A 20,912-nucleotide genomic window follows, 5' to 3' on the forward strand; every position below is an offset into this window, starting at 1 on the left:
CGCTGTTACCGCTAATTGGGACCTGGACTGGTCCCAATACGAACCCCACCCGCCATCAAATGGCTTTTTGAACCCTGGCGCCGTTGTCGCATCACTATCGAGCCTCCCAAAGCTATAGTGTAATCAAACACAGCGGTTCTTTATTTCAATATACAATTTAAAAACATCAGGTTCGCTTAAAACTAAAAATTACATTTTGCAAACATTAATGTGCTTTTGAAACAAAAGTTACCCATTGCAATCAAAATTCATGGCCACTTTAAACACCTTTTACTAATGCGTCACTGACTCAATTGTCGGGCTACAAACAATACCCGCTTAAATGAAACCATTTTGTTTGCACTGAAGCGCCGCAGCCCGGGAACACTTCCCGGGCAGCAATAAAACCAAACGAGGGACAAAAACTTTCACGTACGCTTTCGCTTAAGCAATCCCTTTTTTTCCCGCCCATAACACGCACGTACGCCTTTTTTTCCCCCCAAAGTACCATACAAAAACCAGCAAATAGAAACACACACACAAACACTAGCAGAAGTCGCTCCAGCTTGGGAAGTACGTGCGGCAGGAGCAGGTTAGAAGGATTGTATTTGTACCAAAGTCAATGTTTCCTTCCTTTTTTTGTTGTGCGTCCTACGCCCATCACTTTCTCACCCACTTGCTTAGCTGCACCCGAGTTTTTAGCTTTTAGCGAAACATGTGGTCAAAGTTAAGCAACGGTGAAGCGATTTGATTTATTCAACAGCCGCTGTCGTTGACTGTCAACGAATGGGACATGTAACCGTACGATCAATTTTTAAACCAAACAAAACAAAAAAAAAACTTCCAACAGCAAAACCCAGGATAACGAGGCGCCTCCACGATGTTCTGCCACACATCGCTGCAGGGAGTAGATCTCGAAGTAGACCCTTTCCTTTCGCCGAGAATGTGCAATCGGTGCGTGTTTTTCGTTGCCATTCGTCAGCATCGCAGGACGAACAGCACCGAAGGCGAACGACATTTGAGAAACGATTTAACTTGTTCTTGTATGCCGCATGTTTTGTGCATCTTGTACCTTTCTTGTACAACAGACCAGCATCCGAAGTGGATTCGATAAAGAAATGAAGATTAAACATGAGCAGCTTTCGTGGAATAAATCAATCATTTTTGTAGATCTTATTTACATTGCCTGTTTCGTTTTGCTCGTAAAAAAAAAAAAAAAAATAACGGGAAGCCTTTTTTGCGCTTGGTGTTATACAGCCATATTCCACGGATATCGATGGTCATAAGTCATGGGTCACAAGAAGGGTGACCTTATCGACACGTTACGGAACAGAAAAAAAGGAAAATCATTTCCACTCACCTGTTGTTGTGCCGAGTACTGATGCTGCTGCCGACTGTTTGTGGACGAGTCGTAGAAACTCCCCGTGCCAGAGCGCCCGAGCGTGCTGGACCCGGTCCGGAGATGGTTGGAGATGGTTGGAGGCGAACCAAGCTTTGTCTCTTTCGTCCCGCTCGTGGCAGCCTGCAGATGCTGATGCAAATGATGATGATGGTGCTGATGATGAACGTTTCCAACGGCTGTGCCCGCGCCATTGTTGCTCCCGGTTCGCTTCGGTAGTGTCGCGTAGCTGGGCGGTGGCTCTATCGAACGCTTCGCTTCGACCGGCGATGGGCTCGTTATGCTGGTGAGAGGAATTTCTGTCGATCGCACACAAATACAAGATTAATCAGTATGCACAGTAAAGCAGTGCGCGAGCAGGGACGCGGAAGAGATGCAAGATTTATTGGCCCGACACTTACCCGATTCGTCCGGTGTTCCGTTGCTTCCCGACAGGGAAGCAGATGTTCCGCTCGTAACGCCACTCCCACCGCCCGTGCCGCTCGATTGCGAGGCTTGCGATTTCCGTTTCGTGCGGTCGCGCTGGTAGTAGATACCGGCAAAGATCAACATGTTGAGCAGCAGCAACAGACATCCGACGCCAACCGTCACACCAAGCGCGGCCGTGTAGCTGAACATCCGAGAAGGTGGGGAAGAAAATCCGAAGGAAATTACACTTTCGCTCGCGGGATGGCGTGAATCAATCACTCCTACCTGTAGTAGTGCCGGTTGGCGAGCTTTTCCAGCAGTTCCGCTTCCTCCTCCTCGCTGAGCACGTTCGCGATAGTGTCGCCCGGACCGCTGCCACTTTCCTGCAGGACCTCGCCCATTGTTGGATCGGGTGTACACTCGGTGCCGAATGATTCCTGGCGCGATTCCTGGGCATCGTTGATGACGCCGTTCTGGTAGAGCGATCGCGGACGGCTGAACGATTCTGCACGTACCGATCCTGGTGTGGGTGAAATAATCAAGAAGGTTGGAGCTTAGTGAATGCAGTTACTGGTCGGTTGCGAAACCCTTTACTTAGCGTTTAAATTTCTCATTGTATTCCTTGGAAGATTCTACGATTAATTCAACGATGAAGTTCAAGAATTCTTCTAATCCAGTAAGGGGATATTAATCTGGATTAGAAAGCCACAGGACACTTCTTGGTATTTAAAAAAATCCTACGCTATAGTTTTGAAAAAGAAAAAATTTGCAAAACAGCCGCACGGCTATGTCCTTTTCGTAGAATTTATATAAATTTTGAAATTAAATCATAACGTTTCTGTTATTGTTGCTTGTGCACTTGAAACGTAGCGGGTTTTTTGAAACTTATTTTGTAGTTTTATTTTGTTTGTTTTGTTGTTGAGAACTACAACGTATATGAGTCTGGGTTTTTTTCGATTCAAAATAAAAGACTTCAAAAATTGTGTTAAAACAAACAATTTCATTTAATTTTTTTTTCTTTTTCTTGGTCGAATGTACTCGACTTAAGCCTTTCTTTCATAAAGAAAAATTCAACATCTAACAAAAGGTTAAAAAAGCAACTGATCTTGCCCTCTGGGATAAATGAGACGATTTCAAAAGAAGATCGCTCATCGTATTATGAGCTGCTGAGCATGCTTATCAGTAGTTGCAAATGCTCAAGCATGCGTGAGTCTAGCCAGGATGAAGTAATTACAGTCAAAGTTATTCCATTCCAACGAAAAAGAACGCCTTTGTAGTCTAATTCCAGTCCTGCCGAAGCCGGAAGTTTCCTTGCAGTTCTTAACCCTACGCTAACGAAAGTTTCCTTCACACATACGTACACACCGCTGCCAGGGAAAGCTCCACCAGAGGAACCGTCATCTTTGTTAGGCAAGGCTTCAAACGGGAGGGAATTGCAAAAGGAAAACTAAAATTGCCCTGCCTTACCGTCCGCAAGAATCAAGCCCGTTCCCGTTCTTGCGTGATCTTCTTCCATTTCGTGTGATGCTAAGCTGTGAAAAGGTTATTTTCGTCGTTTGGTCCACATCGCAAAGCGTCGCGAGCGTCTTGTCAGTCATGTTTCCAGTGAATGTTAGAGGAAAGGGATTTGGTTTCGCCGGGGAGCATTGAGAGTGCCCGGTTTCTTGCTCGCCGTATGCCTGGCGTAGCATTGTAAGGGTCGAAGTAAAACCCTGTTTCCGGCTCGCTGCAAAACAACAAACTGAACGGAAACGAGTCGTTGAATTTCATGCTCGCTTGTCGGTACACCTCGGGACTGGGCCGAGATTGGCAGGCACAAACGGGGTGTAAAGGAGACGATGCGAACCGTTTTTCAACCGTTTGTGATGAAGCAAGAGGATAAAAAATGGCCTTATTCCGTCATGGTAAGCGGGCACTCGTGCGAAACTTCGTGCGGTTCGTTGGCAGTCGCGTGAAAGCGTGCAAAATGCCATTGCCAAGGCCTCTAGGCTTGCGACCGGGTTGATGTTTCCGCTGCTGACTGGCCAACTGAGAAACGTTGAATTGCAGCAAAGTAGCCAGCAGCAGAGACCGGGAGGGTCGGTTGGAGCAACGACCCGGCCGGATGAGTTGGCTATGTACGGATGACGTTTGTAGTTTCCCGGGTTAACATGGCATCGGAAGCAATTAGAGTTTAGATTTGGAAGTATTCTTCCCCTACGTCGTTTAAAGATACCGCACTTTATCAGTAAAAAGGGTGCTTAAAGAAGCCAGATTTACTCTAGACGAATTTTCTTCAACTTTAAATCTTTAAAACATACATTTCATCAGTCTTTGTTCATACAAGGAACGTGCTCTGCGACCAATCAAAGAACGGTTACGATAAATCCCAACTTATAAAGGTTTGGATCTAATGTACGTCAACTTTCATCAGATGCGAATCAGCGGTTCACGGAACAGCTCAATCTCAGCTTCCTCAACTAAGACATCGAGATTCCTCCTCATATTAAGTTTTGCTTGATCTGCGGCTAAATAGCCAACAAACCGCAAACCGTCACTTCACCTAATCGGCAAACTTTCCGCTTACTCGAACTCTCAAGGGCTACTCTACTCGCCAGTTAGGACAGCGTGTGGTTCCGGTGGGTGTGTGTCCACACGCTTCGTACATACATCGCGATCGTCCTCGTCCGGTGTCATTTCACCTCATGTGACGTGCTGCAGCGGTCGCCAAATGGACAAACTTTCTATTGAACTACAGCGCGCACACGATAGCTGGTGCTTCTTCGGGGCACAACATGAGCAAAGCAATAGAGCACCACTTATTAAGCACCAACCCCACAACCACTTGCAAGGCTCGCAGTGTATCGACTGTTACGCACACGACGAGGTGCACTACCGGTGTAACGGTTGAAAGTTTCACTTCACGTCAGCCGTGGTGGTTGAGTTGAACGGTTAACGACCAACTTCCTTTTTGCGGGTTCCATCCACAATCAGGGCATGTCGTTGACGGGTTGGGAATGAAACAAAGAAAAAAGCGTTAGAGCAAAAATAAATTGCTTTAGTTTCTTGTAACGCTACCAAGGGACACAGTGAGCGAATGTTTCTGCGAAAAGGGATGCATGGTTTTTCTCTTCTCTGATGGGTTTGGTTTGTATGGAACGAGGAAAAATGATATAATGATCATTCAGAGATGTTACTTTTTTGTGTTTTTCGGTTTGTTCTGCTAGCTCGGAAGTGTTTTGCAGCTCTAAACATCGTAATAAATGTGTTTTACTAGGAATGGTGGAAAGTTGCATACTGAAGTAAAAAGTGGCGCTAGTCCTCCTATTAAAGTTGGTTGATGAAAATCTTAAGCTATTAGGATTAAAATTGACAGTTTTAGACAAATCAATCGCTTATTGTAGCCGTTCATAAATACATCAAGGCAGTTTCATTCAAAATAATTGTGTAATTTTTCCTTTTAATTGATTCTGTAATAAATTGTTGTGCATTATTTACTTCTTACGTCAGTTTCCTAAAACTTTTAGAGTTATTCTATACTAAAGCTGGTGATACTCATTTGGTACCATGCTCATTGAGGGTGGCAATGGGGACACAAAATTCAAATTTCCCATACAAGCTTTTGGACCGCTACAGAGCAAGTATTGATAGATCTGGCGTACGTAAGTCCTATCTAACGTCAAACTTAAATCTCTATAGATAACGCAAAGGCTTAAATATTTGGAACGAAAACCCAACTAACCCACTAGCAGCGACATTCCTTTAACTCGTTGCTGTTTCTCAGAAGTTGTTGTAAATCCTAAATCGTCATTGGGTAGACGTCAAAATGTATCGTGTCTTCTCCTCCTTCATTGGTAGTGCTGATAGGGTGCACGTAATTTCATGGCCTAATTTGGACATTACAGCAGCAAATTGCAGGTTCTGCACTGCGAAATTAGATAATTGCACTAAAGACATGCTTTAACGAAGACTTGTGGTATGGTAAATTTCTGGGGCAAAGAAGCAATAGCTTCTCACGCTCATTTGACGGTAGATGGCAGTTTTAACAAAATTTTAATACACCAAATATTTTGACATGTGTAAAAAGATGTTCCAATTTTATTTTGTACAACGACTCTTTTCTCGTTTTCAACCCAGATTTTCCTGTTTTAATCATTTGGCATAATCCGCAAAAATTTATGTGATCCTTTGGGCGAGTTCTAGCGGCACCAGCCATTCGGAACCTACCGCAACTGTTCCTTCGTTGTAAAATCAGAATATCTGGTTGTTTGGTAGAATTAAGCCCTTATGGTTGGTTGACAGATCTCAAAGCCATGAAGAAAATTGCTTTCAAAATCGATTTCTTCATTCCTTGAGAAATTGTGGTATGTCACTTCTGGTTAACAACAAAATGACTGCTAAAATGATTCATTAAATAGTACCATCTTCATGTCTTAAAGTTTTGTCAGCCAACCATTCCCCCCAGTGAGGACTGATAATCTATCTACGTTGTATCAAAAAGTCCCATTAGCCATTCGGTGGCCAGTATAACCTATCAGGTCCAAGAAGAAGTCATGCATTATATTGTATGTTTAAATCTTTTTAATTTTATGATGAGTTTGGCCGATTTTTCAAATCTTTTGCATGACATTCAACAATCACAGCTTAAAAACATCAGTCTACACGCTATAGGCACAACTTTTACGAAATATGTTCCGTGTTTCGTAATCGTTCTTCAGAGAGTTTCAAGCGACAAGCTTTTGACAAAATGAATGTGATAAAACACATTGTCCAGTTGGAACTCTCCCACATATCCACAAGGATGGAATCAACATCAGCTGCCCCTGAAAGAAATGATCACATGTACGGGAAACAACAAGATTGATACTAAACTTTTTCCTTCCTAAAAAAAAACAATCTCCGTTCCACTCAATCACATACACGCATGCACACATACAATCACCCATGGGTTGTGGTTTTTCTTTACTGTGGTTCGGTAGCTCGTGGTGCGGAATGCTGACCGCGATAGCAATACATTGTACCGGAAAACGGGTAACGTTCGCCGTGGGTGATGTTCGTTATTGTTGACTTAACTTTGTTTCGTGACCGAAAAACCCCGTGCCGCGCCAGCCACTCTCCGTTTCACAAGCATGCGGTTGGCAGAGAAACGCCAGAGGATTAGTTTGCGAGGATACTCGAAGGAGGGCGGCAAGACGGTTGATGAAAGTTGTCGCCCTGGATACCGAAATGGCATGGCATCCGTGTGACGGATGGATGGAATGAAACTTACCGGCATAGTAGTGTGGTTCCCGCTCGCGGAAGTGATGGTGTCGCATGGAAACATCCGGGTCGCCTGGTCGGTGAAGTTGCGGAATTAGGTTCAACCAAAGTGCCATCTTGTGTCCCCGATAGTGGCTGCGCATTTTTGGCTTCGTTGCTGAAATGAAATTGGACGCAAGAAGTTCGATAGCGCGTGAGTGAGCAGCAAACACATACCGGCGTATTTGCTACGTGTGATGATTTATTTTGTTTTGCTGCAAAGCTGTGCTGTTTAAAGTTTCCCGTAGAAGAAGCGAGTTTAAAACAGCGCAACGAAGAGAATGATGAACGTCTGTTGTGAAATCCGGATGACGCTAAATTAATTTCATGACGTCAAGTTTTAATTATACATCCAGTCTGTACATTGTTTCACAACAGACCGATGCGCAGAAATTGAGGATATTGTGTGTAAAAAAAAGCACAGTGACGATAAACATTTTAATTCCCATCATGTTCAATGACCTTTATTGTGTAGCAGTCCCTTGTTGGAAGCAATAATCAAATTTGCGAGGTGTATAATTTTTCCCACGGATCAACGCGTCCTGCAACGAATATGGCGAAAAAATCCCTTTTTTTAACGCGATCGCTTTCATCCAAACATGGTGAAAATTGAGATATCAATCCTTTCTTTAAAATAAAAATTATACATTGGCACGGCCTGAACAGTACTTTTTTTTCTTTTTCATAACGAGCAAACTCTGATTCAACCGATAATGGGTGCCCAGGAAAATGGCTACCGAAATATCTTCACGTGAGAGAAACGAGCAAAAGCACTGACAAGCCGGGACTGACACGTCAAAATTTATGAAAATGCATTTTTCATCTGCATCAACACCGGGCGGACATGATTTATGTCAATGATCCGCCCGTTCAGTGTCACCAACACTCAGGGGAACAATGTCAAAACTTATGTTCGAATCAAAGGACAAGAATTCTGCTTTGCTCACTCGCTGGGAATGTTGGACGGTGAGAGGTCTAGATGCAGGATACTGTCACGTTCACGTTTTTTTTTTTCGGTGAGACGTTTTCAAATACGGATCCGTTTGTTTGCCCGTACGGGGTACCAGCTTGAAAGACGCTTGATCCTAGCTCGACTAATGCATTCTTGGGAACGAGTGATAGAGCGTCGCACCGGAAGTTGGTTGGGGGGCTGTCATTCGAAGCATTCGTTTTTTCCAGCTGCTTTCTCGATGAGACTTTTGATTAACAGCTAGCGAGTGTTCGATGATGTAGGGCCTTTGGAGAGAGGGACATTGACGTGAAATTCTTCTAAGAAAGAGTTCGCAATGGAGAGAGATTGAATCAACTTTTGTGTCCTTCATAGTTTCCAAAAATCCTTCTCTACCTCCAAAAATCCTTAAATTACCCTGTTCAGGCACTATTAAAGTTTTTTTAAATATTTCATTAGTGAAGCAAGTTTTGATGTATGCTAAACACAATGCTTTGAAACCGAAATCGAAAACTTTCCCTAAAGCAAAGGCATCCGTCACTTCTAGTTTTGATCGAATAATGGAACATAAACTGATTGATATTAATTTATCATCGTCAGAATACAAATCCAAGTGATTTGTATTCTGAACACAACCCGACACATCCACAGCGATGTGGAACATTCGCACTGCTATAAGTTATATTGAAACCCGCCTAATAGCTAGTGACATCTTGTATTGCAACCCAATTCCACTGTTCCACAATCCCGGCGAATGGCTTTATCTCGTTCTGTTCGTTGACAAAATACTTCCCACGCTAAGCGGCAAGCAGCTCGACAGGAAGAGCAGGCCTGACTCATCTTCGAACGGTGCTGCTAATACGAATATTGGCATCTAGCAGCACCGGCACACTATGTCGAAATGAAACTTTCAATTCGAAACACGGTGTCTTTTCGATGCGAACAGCACATCTTTTCACGTGTTTTCGATCACGGGAAGCTGAAGGCGCTATTGTGTGCTATATAGCGGAAGGAAGCAGCTGTGGATGATCGATCCGTGCCCCGAATGGAGCGTGTGTGCTAGTGCCGGCTCGAGAAGCTTGGGATAATCCTTACGTTTCGCGAAGAAACGCGCTAGCTGTCGGAAATTGGATGGAAACTATCCTTAGTGCACAAATAAGCACTAAGCACTATGCTTATGCTGCCAGCTTAGAGTGGATTGAAGGTTGCATCGAGTGGCTGATGCACACTGCCATACACATAGCCACAGTACAGGGTATTAAATGTGTTTCCCTCTTATCGAAAGATGAGCTTTCGTGGAAGAGTTTTCCAAGCCACAAGTGTTCTCGCAATTAAATGCACCCGTGTTGAAAGGTCCTTACGGGGTGAATATAGAATTGCTCCGAATTTCATTTCAGTCGATCTCAGTCATAATGTACGGTTTGTAAAGCGTAATCAATCTATCGTTCCACCTCGTTCGTATTTGGGCTAATGAGAATTGGGGTTTGTAGTCAAATTTGTATGTCGAGTTCCAAGTGAAAGCTTGGAGCTTAACGAGAACCGGAAAATGACACTCAAATAAAAGAAGCTTTTCCTTATCCTTGAGAGAGAGAGAGTGAGAGAGAGAGATAGTTGTTTAGCTCCGTTGACGGGTTTTCAGCTACTCTTTATATTCTTATGCGGATGACGGATTCCAATTAACAACAATCGCCATTTAAACTGTCCCGTTTGAACCATCGAATCGTTAAGATCTTACGCTTGAATGGGCGATGCACGAGTCAGCAAGCATTGGATGCCAAACGGACATATTATATTAAATTACTGCACGCTCTATCGCTCGCACTGACGCTTGCCATTTGGTGGTTTTGATCAATCGCTGAACTCGAGATGACAGACATTTCCTTTCCTCCCACTGTTAGTCTATGTCTAGTTCTATGGGACGGTTCATATTTTCGAATGGCTAATGAAAAGCTGAAAGTTACTTTTGGTCCACTGAGGATACTTCCAAGGCCGAGCTTATCATCCGGCCAAGCTGTTCATCAACGAAGAATCTTTACGCCGTTCGGCGCCATCCCCCATGATACCATGCCAACGAAAATAATTCACTTTCCGGGTTCTGGTGTATGGACCCTTCTACACTGCTTTGAACCCTTACTGGGTTACCTCGAGCAAAAATGCTGGTAAAGTTTAAAGACTTCCAACCATCAATCCAAGATGAAAAGAAAAAGCACCGAGACCGAAGCTGGTAAGGACAACGATTGCTCTCCGGGGCGTCTTTTTTGACAGTAAATCGTCACTTTTCATCATTGACCTTCGCCACCATGAATGGGCGCAAGCTTCCAGTTCCCAAAACCCGTCGTACAGATGCCGGCAGATTCGTCGGTCTTGATGTCGGTTTTGATCTTCACCGAGCGTCATTCGTCTTTCACTTAACGGTAGCTACGCTTCAGTTCCGACCTGCCCCAGCGTACCGAACGAAACGCGTAATGGATGCTTTCCTACCCTACTGCCACACTTTCGCTTTCCCTTGGAGTTGGATGTTTATTTTTCATTAGATTCTTTTCAGCTAATGAATGATGCAAACAAAAATATGCTTCATTTCATGTTGTAGGCTCCGGTTTCAATTTTCCTCGCCGAAATGCTGTCGGGGACAATACGGTCGCTTTTTTCGACATTAGTATGCTACCCATTGTTTCTGCGAGAAAAGTGAACAAATAGAGCAAGAACACCAACATTACGCGGTCCTACCCGAAGCTTTCCCTTTCAACTTAGATGTTGAGCAAAAAAAAAGGAGGGTTTGCTTTTTCCTTCACTCGTTTCGCTTGCAGTTCAGCAATAGTATTAAGGCTTTTCTCTTTTATTTCGCGCAGACAGCGTGTCCTTCGAATGGAGATGAATGGTGCCCATGAGTATCAATCGTGGAAATAGATGCTTATCGAGTGTGGCGGGCCCGAGAATGGAAACCAGATTCATGTTGTTTTGTGTTGGTGAAGTCGTTGAGATGAGCGTTCAATTTATTATGCAAAACATTCGTTTCTCGGTGCATTACGGTTCTTTATAAATATCGCTTCATTGTTATTTTAATTTCAACTGTTGGAAGGATTAAGTATCGCTTGCGATGGGATTTACATATCGAGATGAAGGCTTTCAGGAAATTCGATAAATGCAATTATTTATGGAGTAGAATAATTTATGGGCTGTTGGATTTAATTTATTACAAGTGAAATATTTTCTCTTGCGATTTAATTATCTTCTTTGTATACAAATTTATTTATTTTAATGACTAGAATTTATCTTTTTAACATCCATGAATGTGACTTAAATTTAACGATTTAAATAGAACTATACACTTAGCAAATTTGCTAGTTTTTTTTTTCTTTTATGGCAAATTCAGTTAGATTGGTCGTACTATTTTTTCGATAGACATTATTATGGTGAAACTTCTTTATATGTTCTAACTTGCCAACAATAGAAACAATAAAAATTTGCAATTAATTTTCCGCTATGCGAAGAAGTGCCATCATTCTTTATAACAAATAAAAATATAGAATTTCCCATTCTTCCTACTAAACAAAAGATAATCGAATGAGTAAATATATCTGATTCACCCCGAATTAAGAATTGATTCTTAGAATTTCGGCTGCATGTCTTCATTACGTCTCATAACGGACAATTGCCGGTAGTTCAACAACGGCCGCCAGAAGCCAACGATTTCATCGAAATAGATAGCCCTATTTATGTCGGAGATATCGTTTACTTTGGGATCCATTATTGCTCTCACACCAAACCAATAGCTTCAGTTTACCAGAAACAAAATAACAGAAACGCTTATTGATTTGAAAAATATGCAATATGTTTGCAATGTTTTATACACAAAATAAAATTCAAGGAATTTTCGGCACGCCGTCCAACATCGTCCAACAGCCATTCCCAGGCGGAAGGTATCGATTTCATGGCCACTTGAACAAGTTTGACGGGCGATTTGCTCTAAAAGCAATGTCACATTCTTCCTTTCACCACGCAAACCCCAAAACAAACAACACATTGTTGAAATCGTCGGTTGAGAAGAGAAATTAAAATCGACGCTTTTTTACTCAATCGCTTTCCACCCTGGCACCGACCGGTGCTAAAGGGCAACGAAGAAAATCGATCACCGTCGGCGGCATCGATTTATGGACGGTGACAGCCACCGGGGAGAGCTTTGTGTCGCAAGATGATCAAAAAGTTTTTCATTTAATTGTTTACCCCGAAAGTTAACCATAAATCTTTTTCTGGCCAGCGGCAGTCATCGGCTTGACCAACAAACGGACACTTTCGATCTCCTGCTTCAGCGCAACCTTCTCTCTTGCAAATGCTACAATAAAGAAAAGCGAAAGAAGCAGCAAGTTTGGTGGCAGGAAAGCTTGTAAAGCCATCGTAAACTTAAACCATTCTTTCATGTCCCGCGTGACATTTCCACATGTACGCTTGAACTTGGCAGGTTCCACAACTTTGAACGAGTTTCCGGTGGATGAAACCCAGCTCCAACATTGTCATCACCCACGGGCGTCCCTCGGCGAACATTCGTCTTCACGCCAATTGCTTTCAAGAGTGTTTTAAGCGAAAAAGCCTCAGTTGGTTCTGCGAACCGACACATATGCTACGGTGTGAGCACACACACTCTAGCATTTTGTATGGTTTCATTTTTGGCCACAAAATAGACGACCAGCCATATCTTGGAACATATCTTGGAAAACCATGAAACAAGCTTGTGCTTCTGCTCTGGTGTGTTTTGTATTTTTTTTCTTTCTCGTGGTAAGTTCCACCAACGGTAGCACCAGCAGCAACTATGGAAGCAGCGTGGAACGTGGAAGTAAATTTAAAAAAGATACAAGCCAAAAAGAGTCCTTTTAGCTCAACGTTTCGGCCCAAAACTTCAGACGGTCCAACCCCATTCCCCGGTACGGCAAGGGATTCATGGGTGTTGTGCAGTGTCGCAAAAGGTCCGTACGGGGAAAGATTTTGCCCCTATTCCCTCATCGCTTCCCAACGTGGCCCAACACGGCGGCTCTTTTTCTTGTACGTGAAAAAGATTTTACTACTTAACCCTCAGTTTCGGACGAAGAAGCTGAGGAGCAAACAAGTAAAAGAAAAAACGAGCAGGACGCCAAGAAAAACTAGGAACGGAAAACCTTTGGCCGGAAAATAGAAACGACTACAGCAACCATCCTGCTCGTGCCACACACGCACACGAGCGTCTCCGTCGCCAATCCGTGATCCGATAAGAGTCTTATAACTAAATTGAATTTATCTCTTTGTTTCTTTCCCTGGCCGGGTGGAGTTTTTCTTGGCCGAGAATCAGTGCTTTAGTGGAGGAAGAAAAAACACGGAACCGTTCCAGCTTTTTGAGGTTACGATCTGTTTTACCGATCAGCTAGTGATTTCTTTTCCACGAACCCAGGGTTGTCCAACATGGAGTACCGGATCGGAACGCTTTGAAGAATAATGTTTCGTAAAGTGCCCACAGTTGCAAATGAAGGTCTCTTTTTTCCCAGCATAACGTGTCTTCGTCCATTCAGTGTTTGCATGTGTCTTAAATCCTCAGCATTCAGCAGTACATGTTTGTCATGCCTGAGACTCGGAATGACTTGAACTCCTTACCACAGCTGGCCAGTTTACATAGCGGTCTAGCTGCAAGTGACACATACACACACACTCACAAACCTTCACACTCAAGACCCAAATTATTCATGCTGGGACCGTGCCTTTGTGCTCTCTTTATTACCCAACCCCGACGGTAATCATTTCAATCGATCTGAGAATCCAACCAGCCCAATCTCCGCTTGCCCGAGAGTTGCTTAACGCTGACTTACGACCGCTCAAACTACTCAGCCAAGTGCTCTGCACGCACTCTCACACTGAACCGTAATTTATCGTCGCAAGATAAGTTCGCCTGAAGACACCGACCGAAGCTACGCGAACATGGTGTTGGGTTTGGCGAAAATTAAAGAACTATGGCTTGCTCTTCCCATATTCCGACGATAGCGTTTGCATAATTCAATAAAGTGACCTCCAAGGATTCGAGGTTCTCGTATCGTTTCGATGGCGCTTCGCTCACTACTTACAGATGCTAAGATACTGCTGCGTGGTGGTTTCGTACGTTTCCCACGTGATAAGCCGGAACCGGGTGCGCTCTTTCGCCGTGCCGTAGTCGGGCGGGAGCGGTTGCGCTTGCTGCTGGCCGGCTTCGTTCGGGTCACCCGTTTTGCAAAAGTTGGTCACAAAGTTCAGCACTGCCTCGTTGACGCCCGTATCCTGGCGCGAGAAGTTCTGTGGAAAGACCGAACCACCCTGCACCAACGGAAGTCCGAAGATGTACGGCAAGTCTTCGCCCCGAACACTTCCCAGTCGCTGTTGGGTTGAAGAGAAGGAAGAAAAAGGGATCGCGAGTTAAATAGAAATATGATAAAAGGGGGTGCGTTATAGAATGAAAAATTGGAGCTGGGGAAAGATGAAAGTCTTGTCCGGTGCATTAGCTTTTTTTTCTTTAATAGAGCGCACAAGAGGTGGGTGAACGATAAGAACAGTGAAGTAAATCATAGTTTATAGCGAGATTCCGCAAAACTAAAAGTAGTTGGAAATATGGGTGTGCTCGAGAAGTGCGCCGTTAAATCATGCTATAAATGTAAATCATATGATAAGTTTTTTCCACTTCTCGAACGTCATCTTCATCATAATGCTGAAGCGAAGTAATTTTGGACCAAAAATTGTGTGCTCAACTTTTGCCACTCTGACAATACGGCACTGGACCGTCATATTCAATTGTAAATAAATAAATAACTTTTGCCACTCTATATCGATGTTTGGAGTTTTCAGTTGGATGAAATAGAACGTCCTATTTGATGGCTTTATTCATATTTTATATTGCACTATATAGCACAAGCTATAAGCTATAAGCTTTTATATTAGAAAACGAATTCTTGAAATTTAAGAACTGTACGTGAAAAAATATATAATTTAATTATTTTTGATAGATCAATACGCTATGGCCGTCCATCAGGAAATAGAAAAAAAGTATTTTTCACATGATAATGTGAGTTCGTCTTGCAATCCAACAAACAGTTCTTCACGAATCAGAAAGAGAAGAAAATTATGGCAAAAATATCAAGGTAATTTAGCCTCAGCGCTGCCGAAGCACTGAAATCCGTCGGAGCATTAAAGAGCTCTGATTACTTTATACAAAAAATGCTGAATATTCTAAGCTAATGAATATGGCAGTCTGCTCATTGCAGGATACCAGGCAATGAAAAAGCCAACTCCTTGGTCAAACGAGGAGCCTCCTATGGCAGCATTTTTGAGAGGTCGATTCCCCCTCACGAGTTTCTTCACACCCCACAACAGCTGTTCATTGCCCGCTGTCAGAGCATGAGTGATGAGGACGAACTCGGGAGGTTCCTGCACTCCATCTTACCACAGGTTTCCCAGCGTCCCTGGTTTCACAGGTTCCCGGTAGATCGTGCGCTTATTCGCATGATGTCGCAGACTTATGTCGAACGATTATGCGATGAACGCACATCTACAACGCATAGGTAGCGCCAAATACAAGGTTTCTAGCTGTTGCAACGGATACTACGACATTGACCAGATCCTTTCCTGATCATGTGTGGAGTTCGATGCGACTAGAACCGGACTCTCATCAACCGTTCTGGCATCAGGAAGATCCCCGGCGAGGCCGATGCGCGATATCCTGGGACAGAAGGACTACGAATATGCGCGGATTCTGTTTGACTTCGCCAAAAAGATGGGAATCGTCCTTTAATCCCTGCTCCTCTCCTTTCCCGTAGATTGTAAGCACTATCGCACTATAAGCGGATTTGGTTTTTGTTCTTTGTTTGTTACACGTTCGCAACGGTAGCGTCGATATGCGCCGGTCGCTATTTCGACCTCAGAATCGATAAAAGGTTTAGGAGATCTAAGGTCGTAGCTGGCGACCTTTTCGTTGGCTATAGGTTAGTGGCTATCGCTTTCATGCGTTTTGCAGGCGTCAGGGTCACCAGCGACAACATCAGATCACTGAAACAATTGAATTGAAATGGACGACGTGTAGTTGTGACTAGCTGCTGTTACTGCTGGCGGCATGCGTGAGTTAGACGCTACTGTAGCTTCACAAAGTTGTAGTGGCTTTCGGACTCGTGCAGCCACAACATCCAAATGCTACCAACGAGATGGAGTGATGAACACCAAGGAGTATCCACAAGAAAAGGGGTTTTCTTAGGAGCCAGTAGTTAGTCTCCACGGCAAGATGCTGCAAAGAGGCGCTGTCGGAAACAGCGAGGACAACATCTGAACCATACCTCGGCAGCAACAACATCCACAACCGAGCTCACCCGGGATACGTTGCACTTAAATTGAGGGCGAAGGAAATGTCTACCCTTCACCCCCTTACTAGAATATAAGTAAAATGAATTTTTAAGCTAGGTATAAGATTAGATTTTAAGGAAAACGGCCTGGCCGTCATTAAGAAAAAAAAAAATCAAGGTTAGTTGGAGCCATGAAATTAACATTGCGTGTTAGTTAATTTGACGAAATATGTCAGAACAAATAAAATGTGGATCTTGAAATTAGAAACGAATCTACCAGTTTGAACTGCCGGCAGAATGTTTGCAGATCCTTTTAAATACATAATAACCATCAGCGAATGTAAGAACCACAAGAAGCAAGATCTTTAGTTATCAGAAATAAGGATTCAAAACTGGAAAAAGTGAGATCACGAAGGTACTTTGAAAACCTTACCATAAAAGAATGTTATAAGGGACTAGCTACAAACAAATTAACGATAAAAGAAAATAAATTGGTCGAACCGAGTTCATTTTTTTTCAACGATTCTTAGATTCAAAGCAATGAAGTTAATTAATCCTGTAAGAGTTTGTCATTATGTCTTATCAACTGAAAAAATCCCGTAAACATACCTGCTGGATTCAACAAATTTCTTACCTGCGGATATTCACTCTCCTTGCTCTGGTACCCAAAATGAAACATATAAGTCTTTGCACCTCGCCGCGCATGCAGATAAGCCACCTTAATTATAGGCGCCACCGTATGGCCATCGCTCAAGGCTTCCATCGTTGAGTCTCTGTGGAAAGAAATAAACAAACCAGAAGGCCGTCACAAAATTAATCCCGCAAATATTCTGCCCCATCGTAATGATGTGTACGATACCAAGCACTGCTTTTTTGCAATACCGGGAAAAACAACAAATCCTATCAAGGTTCGAACGAAAAAAAGTGGCCCGCAGAATGAGAATAATAAAAGCAGATTGCCAAATCAGTCCATCCATCAAGCCGAACACAAAACACAGAGGAAATATAAACAACAATCATCTTTCATCAACAATTCATACTCTCTTTTTCTTTCCCATTTGCCTTCGTCACTCTCCTGCAATACCGTGTCGGGTAGGTTGAAGTTGTGGTGCGGAAAAACTCGGAAGCTAAACCGAAAATTAGCCACCCAAGGGTGGGAAATACTTGTCACGTCATTCCTCCACCCCTAGCGTCACGGATGACTGGTCCAGGAAAATGTGTGAAATTTCTGCAAGCGGTCGATCCGATCGAGCATCAAGCAGCGGATTTACTTCATTTTCCGTTGACTTCCCGTTACCTCAACGGTTGCGTTGACAATTAGGAATGCATTGTGGGAAAAATTGAGGAAGAAATTTGTCCACTGTCCACTTCCATCGCGCTAGTTATTATACCGGCAGTAGAGTCAGGGATTGGACGTAAACTGACAATGTTTTTCCTTTTTTTTTGTTTTTCCCCACCAAACTGAATACTGAACCCACCGAATGACAGGATGGTGACAGTGAAAATGAGTGGATACTTGCTGGAATTCCGCTCCAGCGAACGATTGGGAAGGAAAGTAAAAACAAAGCAAAGCAGAAAGAAAGCAAAAGCGATAAGCTCAGTGACTGGCAGCAATGTGGGAAATAAACGATTGGATGCTGTCCCGAGGTGAGGTTTTGAAGCTTTTCTCTTTTTGCTTTCGATTCCGCCATAAAAAGGATATTATTTCTGGACTGTATTTATACTGTGGCTAGGAAAATATCTTCGCCTCTCTCACACAAGGCCAGAGACGGAATGCTTAGAGCTTTGTTTTCGTGGGAAATTCTGCGCGTGCAATTGCGATGCGACTTCATGCTTACTTTCTTGCTCATCATCGAAACAATGTTTCTCCATCTGAGGGATCGTGAAATGGAGGAAAATTTTCAATCTGCGGTTGTTTTTTTTTTTTTTTTGCTTCGTTCTCTGTCAGCAGTGGTAAAAGAACAACCTCGCAGATGACAGTTGACACATGCATTGTGGTGGTATCGATAGAATAAATACTGCCAGACATCTTTATTCCATACCGCATGCTTAACAGAGGCAGAAGTGATGGACTGAATTGAATGAAGATGGATTTTTTGCTGTTGTTTAAAGAGCTTCACGGTTTGAGGATCTCCCCCAAAGGAAATGCTTCATTTGTTGTCACCGACAGGGATGTCGTGATTATGTCAAGTTGTCTATAAATACGATTGACATTGCTCGAGCGATGTCAATACGTCTTACGGAATTGACAAAGTTTTTAAATAAAAATCCTAATGAAATAAACATCACTTATCATGTGCTACGTGCGTTGAACTTGAATTCCTCCAATGCAAAGCGTCATACTCAGACTAATATTTAGCTACACATATATATTGCTAGTCAATTTTCTGTTCCTGCTCTTGCGTGACAAAACCATACTTCGACACTCATAAACTCATCCACGTATGCTGAACAAAAGGTGAACCAATTCTTAAAGAGGTGGTTTATACATTTTTTATGAGGTTCAGCTTCGAGTTTGCACCATAGTACGATACCTCATCGGACGAAAGTCATTGGTCCTCATACTCATTGGCAATTTATGCGCATCGGAAAAATGGTTTCGTTCAGGTTCGCAGCACACGGTCCGTTCGGCGTACTACCCTCGGTTGGGTACACCATTATCGTGACGAAGGACAAGAACTCATTTCACGCCCTCACGACCACCGTGCCCAACGCCAGACCCAGATGATCCCTTCGGTGAATCGATCTGATCCGGAAGTTAACCCAAATCTGTACCGGACGGCCATTTCCTATTTTTTTCCTACTCTCTCTCCCTCTCTGTTTCCTTTCCTCACTCTTTATCATCCTTTCTCTTGCTCTCTCTCTCTCTCTCTTTCTCCTTGTTTCTCTACATCGCGCGATCGAGTGCTAGTAATAATTTTTATCACAAGCCGCTGATTGATGAGTTTCAGTCACTGTTCACTTTTTGTGCGGAAGCTGTACGCTTATTTTCTCACTCATACTGACCCTACTCGATTAGCTTTTCGCATGCCTTGGGCAGCAAAGTTTTATACCCAATCATTATTGATGCCTACATGTTGTTTCCCCCCTTTCATTTTTTGTTTTGTTTTGGCATGCCTATATAAAGTTCAATTTTTTCCGATCGGATAGCCGTTCGGTGGGAAAAAATGGGTATTAATATTTATTGCCGCAATAAGCAGACTGACTGGGCGCGTTTAATTCGCACGCGTGTACGCGTGTGGCGCGAGTGTGCCGGTAGCGTGTGACAAATGAGCCGGAATTATTCACATCACGAACAAAACTGGCCACTCATGGTGGATTAGCCGCTTCCCTTAGTGTGTGAGTGTGCCTGTACATGACATTGTTCGTTTGCTTTGACTCTTGCGCATCATTTAGTCCTATAGCTGACTCCCGGGTTGCCCGGTAGGTAATTTGTTATTTTAATTGCAAAGTTTGATTGTGCCGTTTGATGAGCTGGAACTTTTGTTCCACATTGAAAGCAGCAATGATTACACTGGTAAGAGTTATTTGTGGATTTTATTTAATGAAACACAATAATCATCGATTGGATTCTTTCATCTTTTGTTTATTCGAATAGATAGATAAGGCACCACACAAAACAATGACAAAAAATAGCTTGTTTCGCTCAACGCATTAGTTACATTTCTAAATTTCAACCAACTAACGATTTTCGTATGCATCATTTCACAACATCAGCATATATCTTTTTATTTATCACTTTTATTCCGAATCTTAAAGTAGATTGTTAAAAGACACGAATAAAATCTCTTTCTTCTTCCTGGCTTAACGATTTTTCCAGATCACGCCGGCCATCGACCGGCTTACTAGACTACCGAAACCACGTAGTTGGATAGTCAGTCCTCACTACGGGGGGACGGTCTGGATAGGACTTGAACCGCGGTCCTACTGTGCATGAATACCGGCACCGTTGTCGCATCCTTCACCGTGCCGCCACGAAAGGAATCATTTGACTCAAAGACTTTTGAAACTAATTAGCAATCTACCAACATTCAGGATCGACGATTATTCTGATGTTATCTGGATGACATGTAGTTAGAAAATTAAACAAACCGTTAAAACTTCAGAAAATGAGACTTTAGATACTGAACAACTCAATAATTGATTGTATTTCACTATGTTCATTCTGAGTCGCAAAACACCAATTCCTTCAAGAGTCTTACACAAAAATTGCTCGCCACCAAAGAATTCTTTGACGATTATTCAATAATGTTACAAAGTAACATCCATTAAACTATAAGATCCGCAAATAAATAACGGCCGTTTTGAAATCGATGGGGCCACTGTAGACTGTGGCGCGATTTTGACGTTTGCAAACGTCACAAATCAAGTTCGGGAATGACATAATCAAACTGTGTTAACAGATAAGTGATTATTTCGAGTGAGCAAAAGTTCCTAGTTCTTGAAAATTTCTGATTTTGAGCCGGATAAGCGCCATATGTGGAAGGTGTTGCTGTTTTTATTCCGAGCGAAAAAAAACGGCAGCCGAAGCGTAGTGTTTACGGCGATGCTGGTCTAAGCGAAAACAGGTGTCGGGATTGGT

At 43.0% G+C, this 20,912-nt stretch overlaps 2 protein-coding genes across 2 annotated transcripts in view; both read right to left on the minus strand.

Annotated features, from left to right (window-relative positions):
* The window catches only part of LOC126556462 (splicing factor 3B subunit 5), a 334,510-nt gene that overhangs the window by 180,277 nt on the left and 133,321 nt on the right, over positions 1 to 20,912 (minus strand). The window lies entirely within an intron of this gene.
* The window catches only part of LOC126568787 (neuroligin-4, X-linked-like), a 74,742-nt gene that overhangs the window by 13,564 nt on the left and 40,266 nt on the right, over positions 1 to 20,912 (minus strand). The window contains exons 8-13 of the mRNA XM_050225415.1: positions 16,965 to 17,103; positions 14,096 to 14,381; positions 7,035 to 7,181; positions 2,072 to 2,306; positions 1,780 to 1,988; positions 1,340 to 1,677 (exon numbers count right to left, since the gene is read on the minus strand). Coding sequence (XP_050081372.1) covers positions 1,340 to 1,677; positions 1,780 to 1,988; positions 2,072 to 2,306; positions 7,035 to 7,181; positions 14,096 to 14,381; positions 16,965 to 17,103 — 1,354 coding nt within the window. The remainder of the gene's footprint in view (positions 1 to 1,339; positions 1,678 to 1,779; positions 1,989 to 2,071; positions 2,307 to 7,034; positions 7,182 to 14,095; positions 14,382 to 16,964; positions 17,104 to 20,912) is intronic.

The sequence above is a fragment of the Anopheles maculipalpis genome, chromosome 2RL (genome assembly GCF_943734695.1).
Source record: "Anopheles maculipalpis chromosome 2RL, idAnoMacuDA_375_x, whole genome shotgun sequence".
NCBI lineage: Eukaryota > Metazoa > Arthropoda > Insecta > Diptera > Culicidae > Anopheles > Anopheles maculipalpis.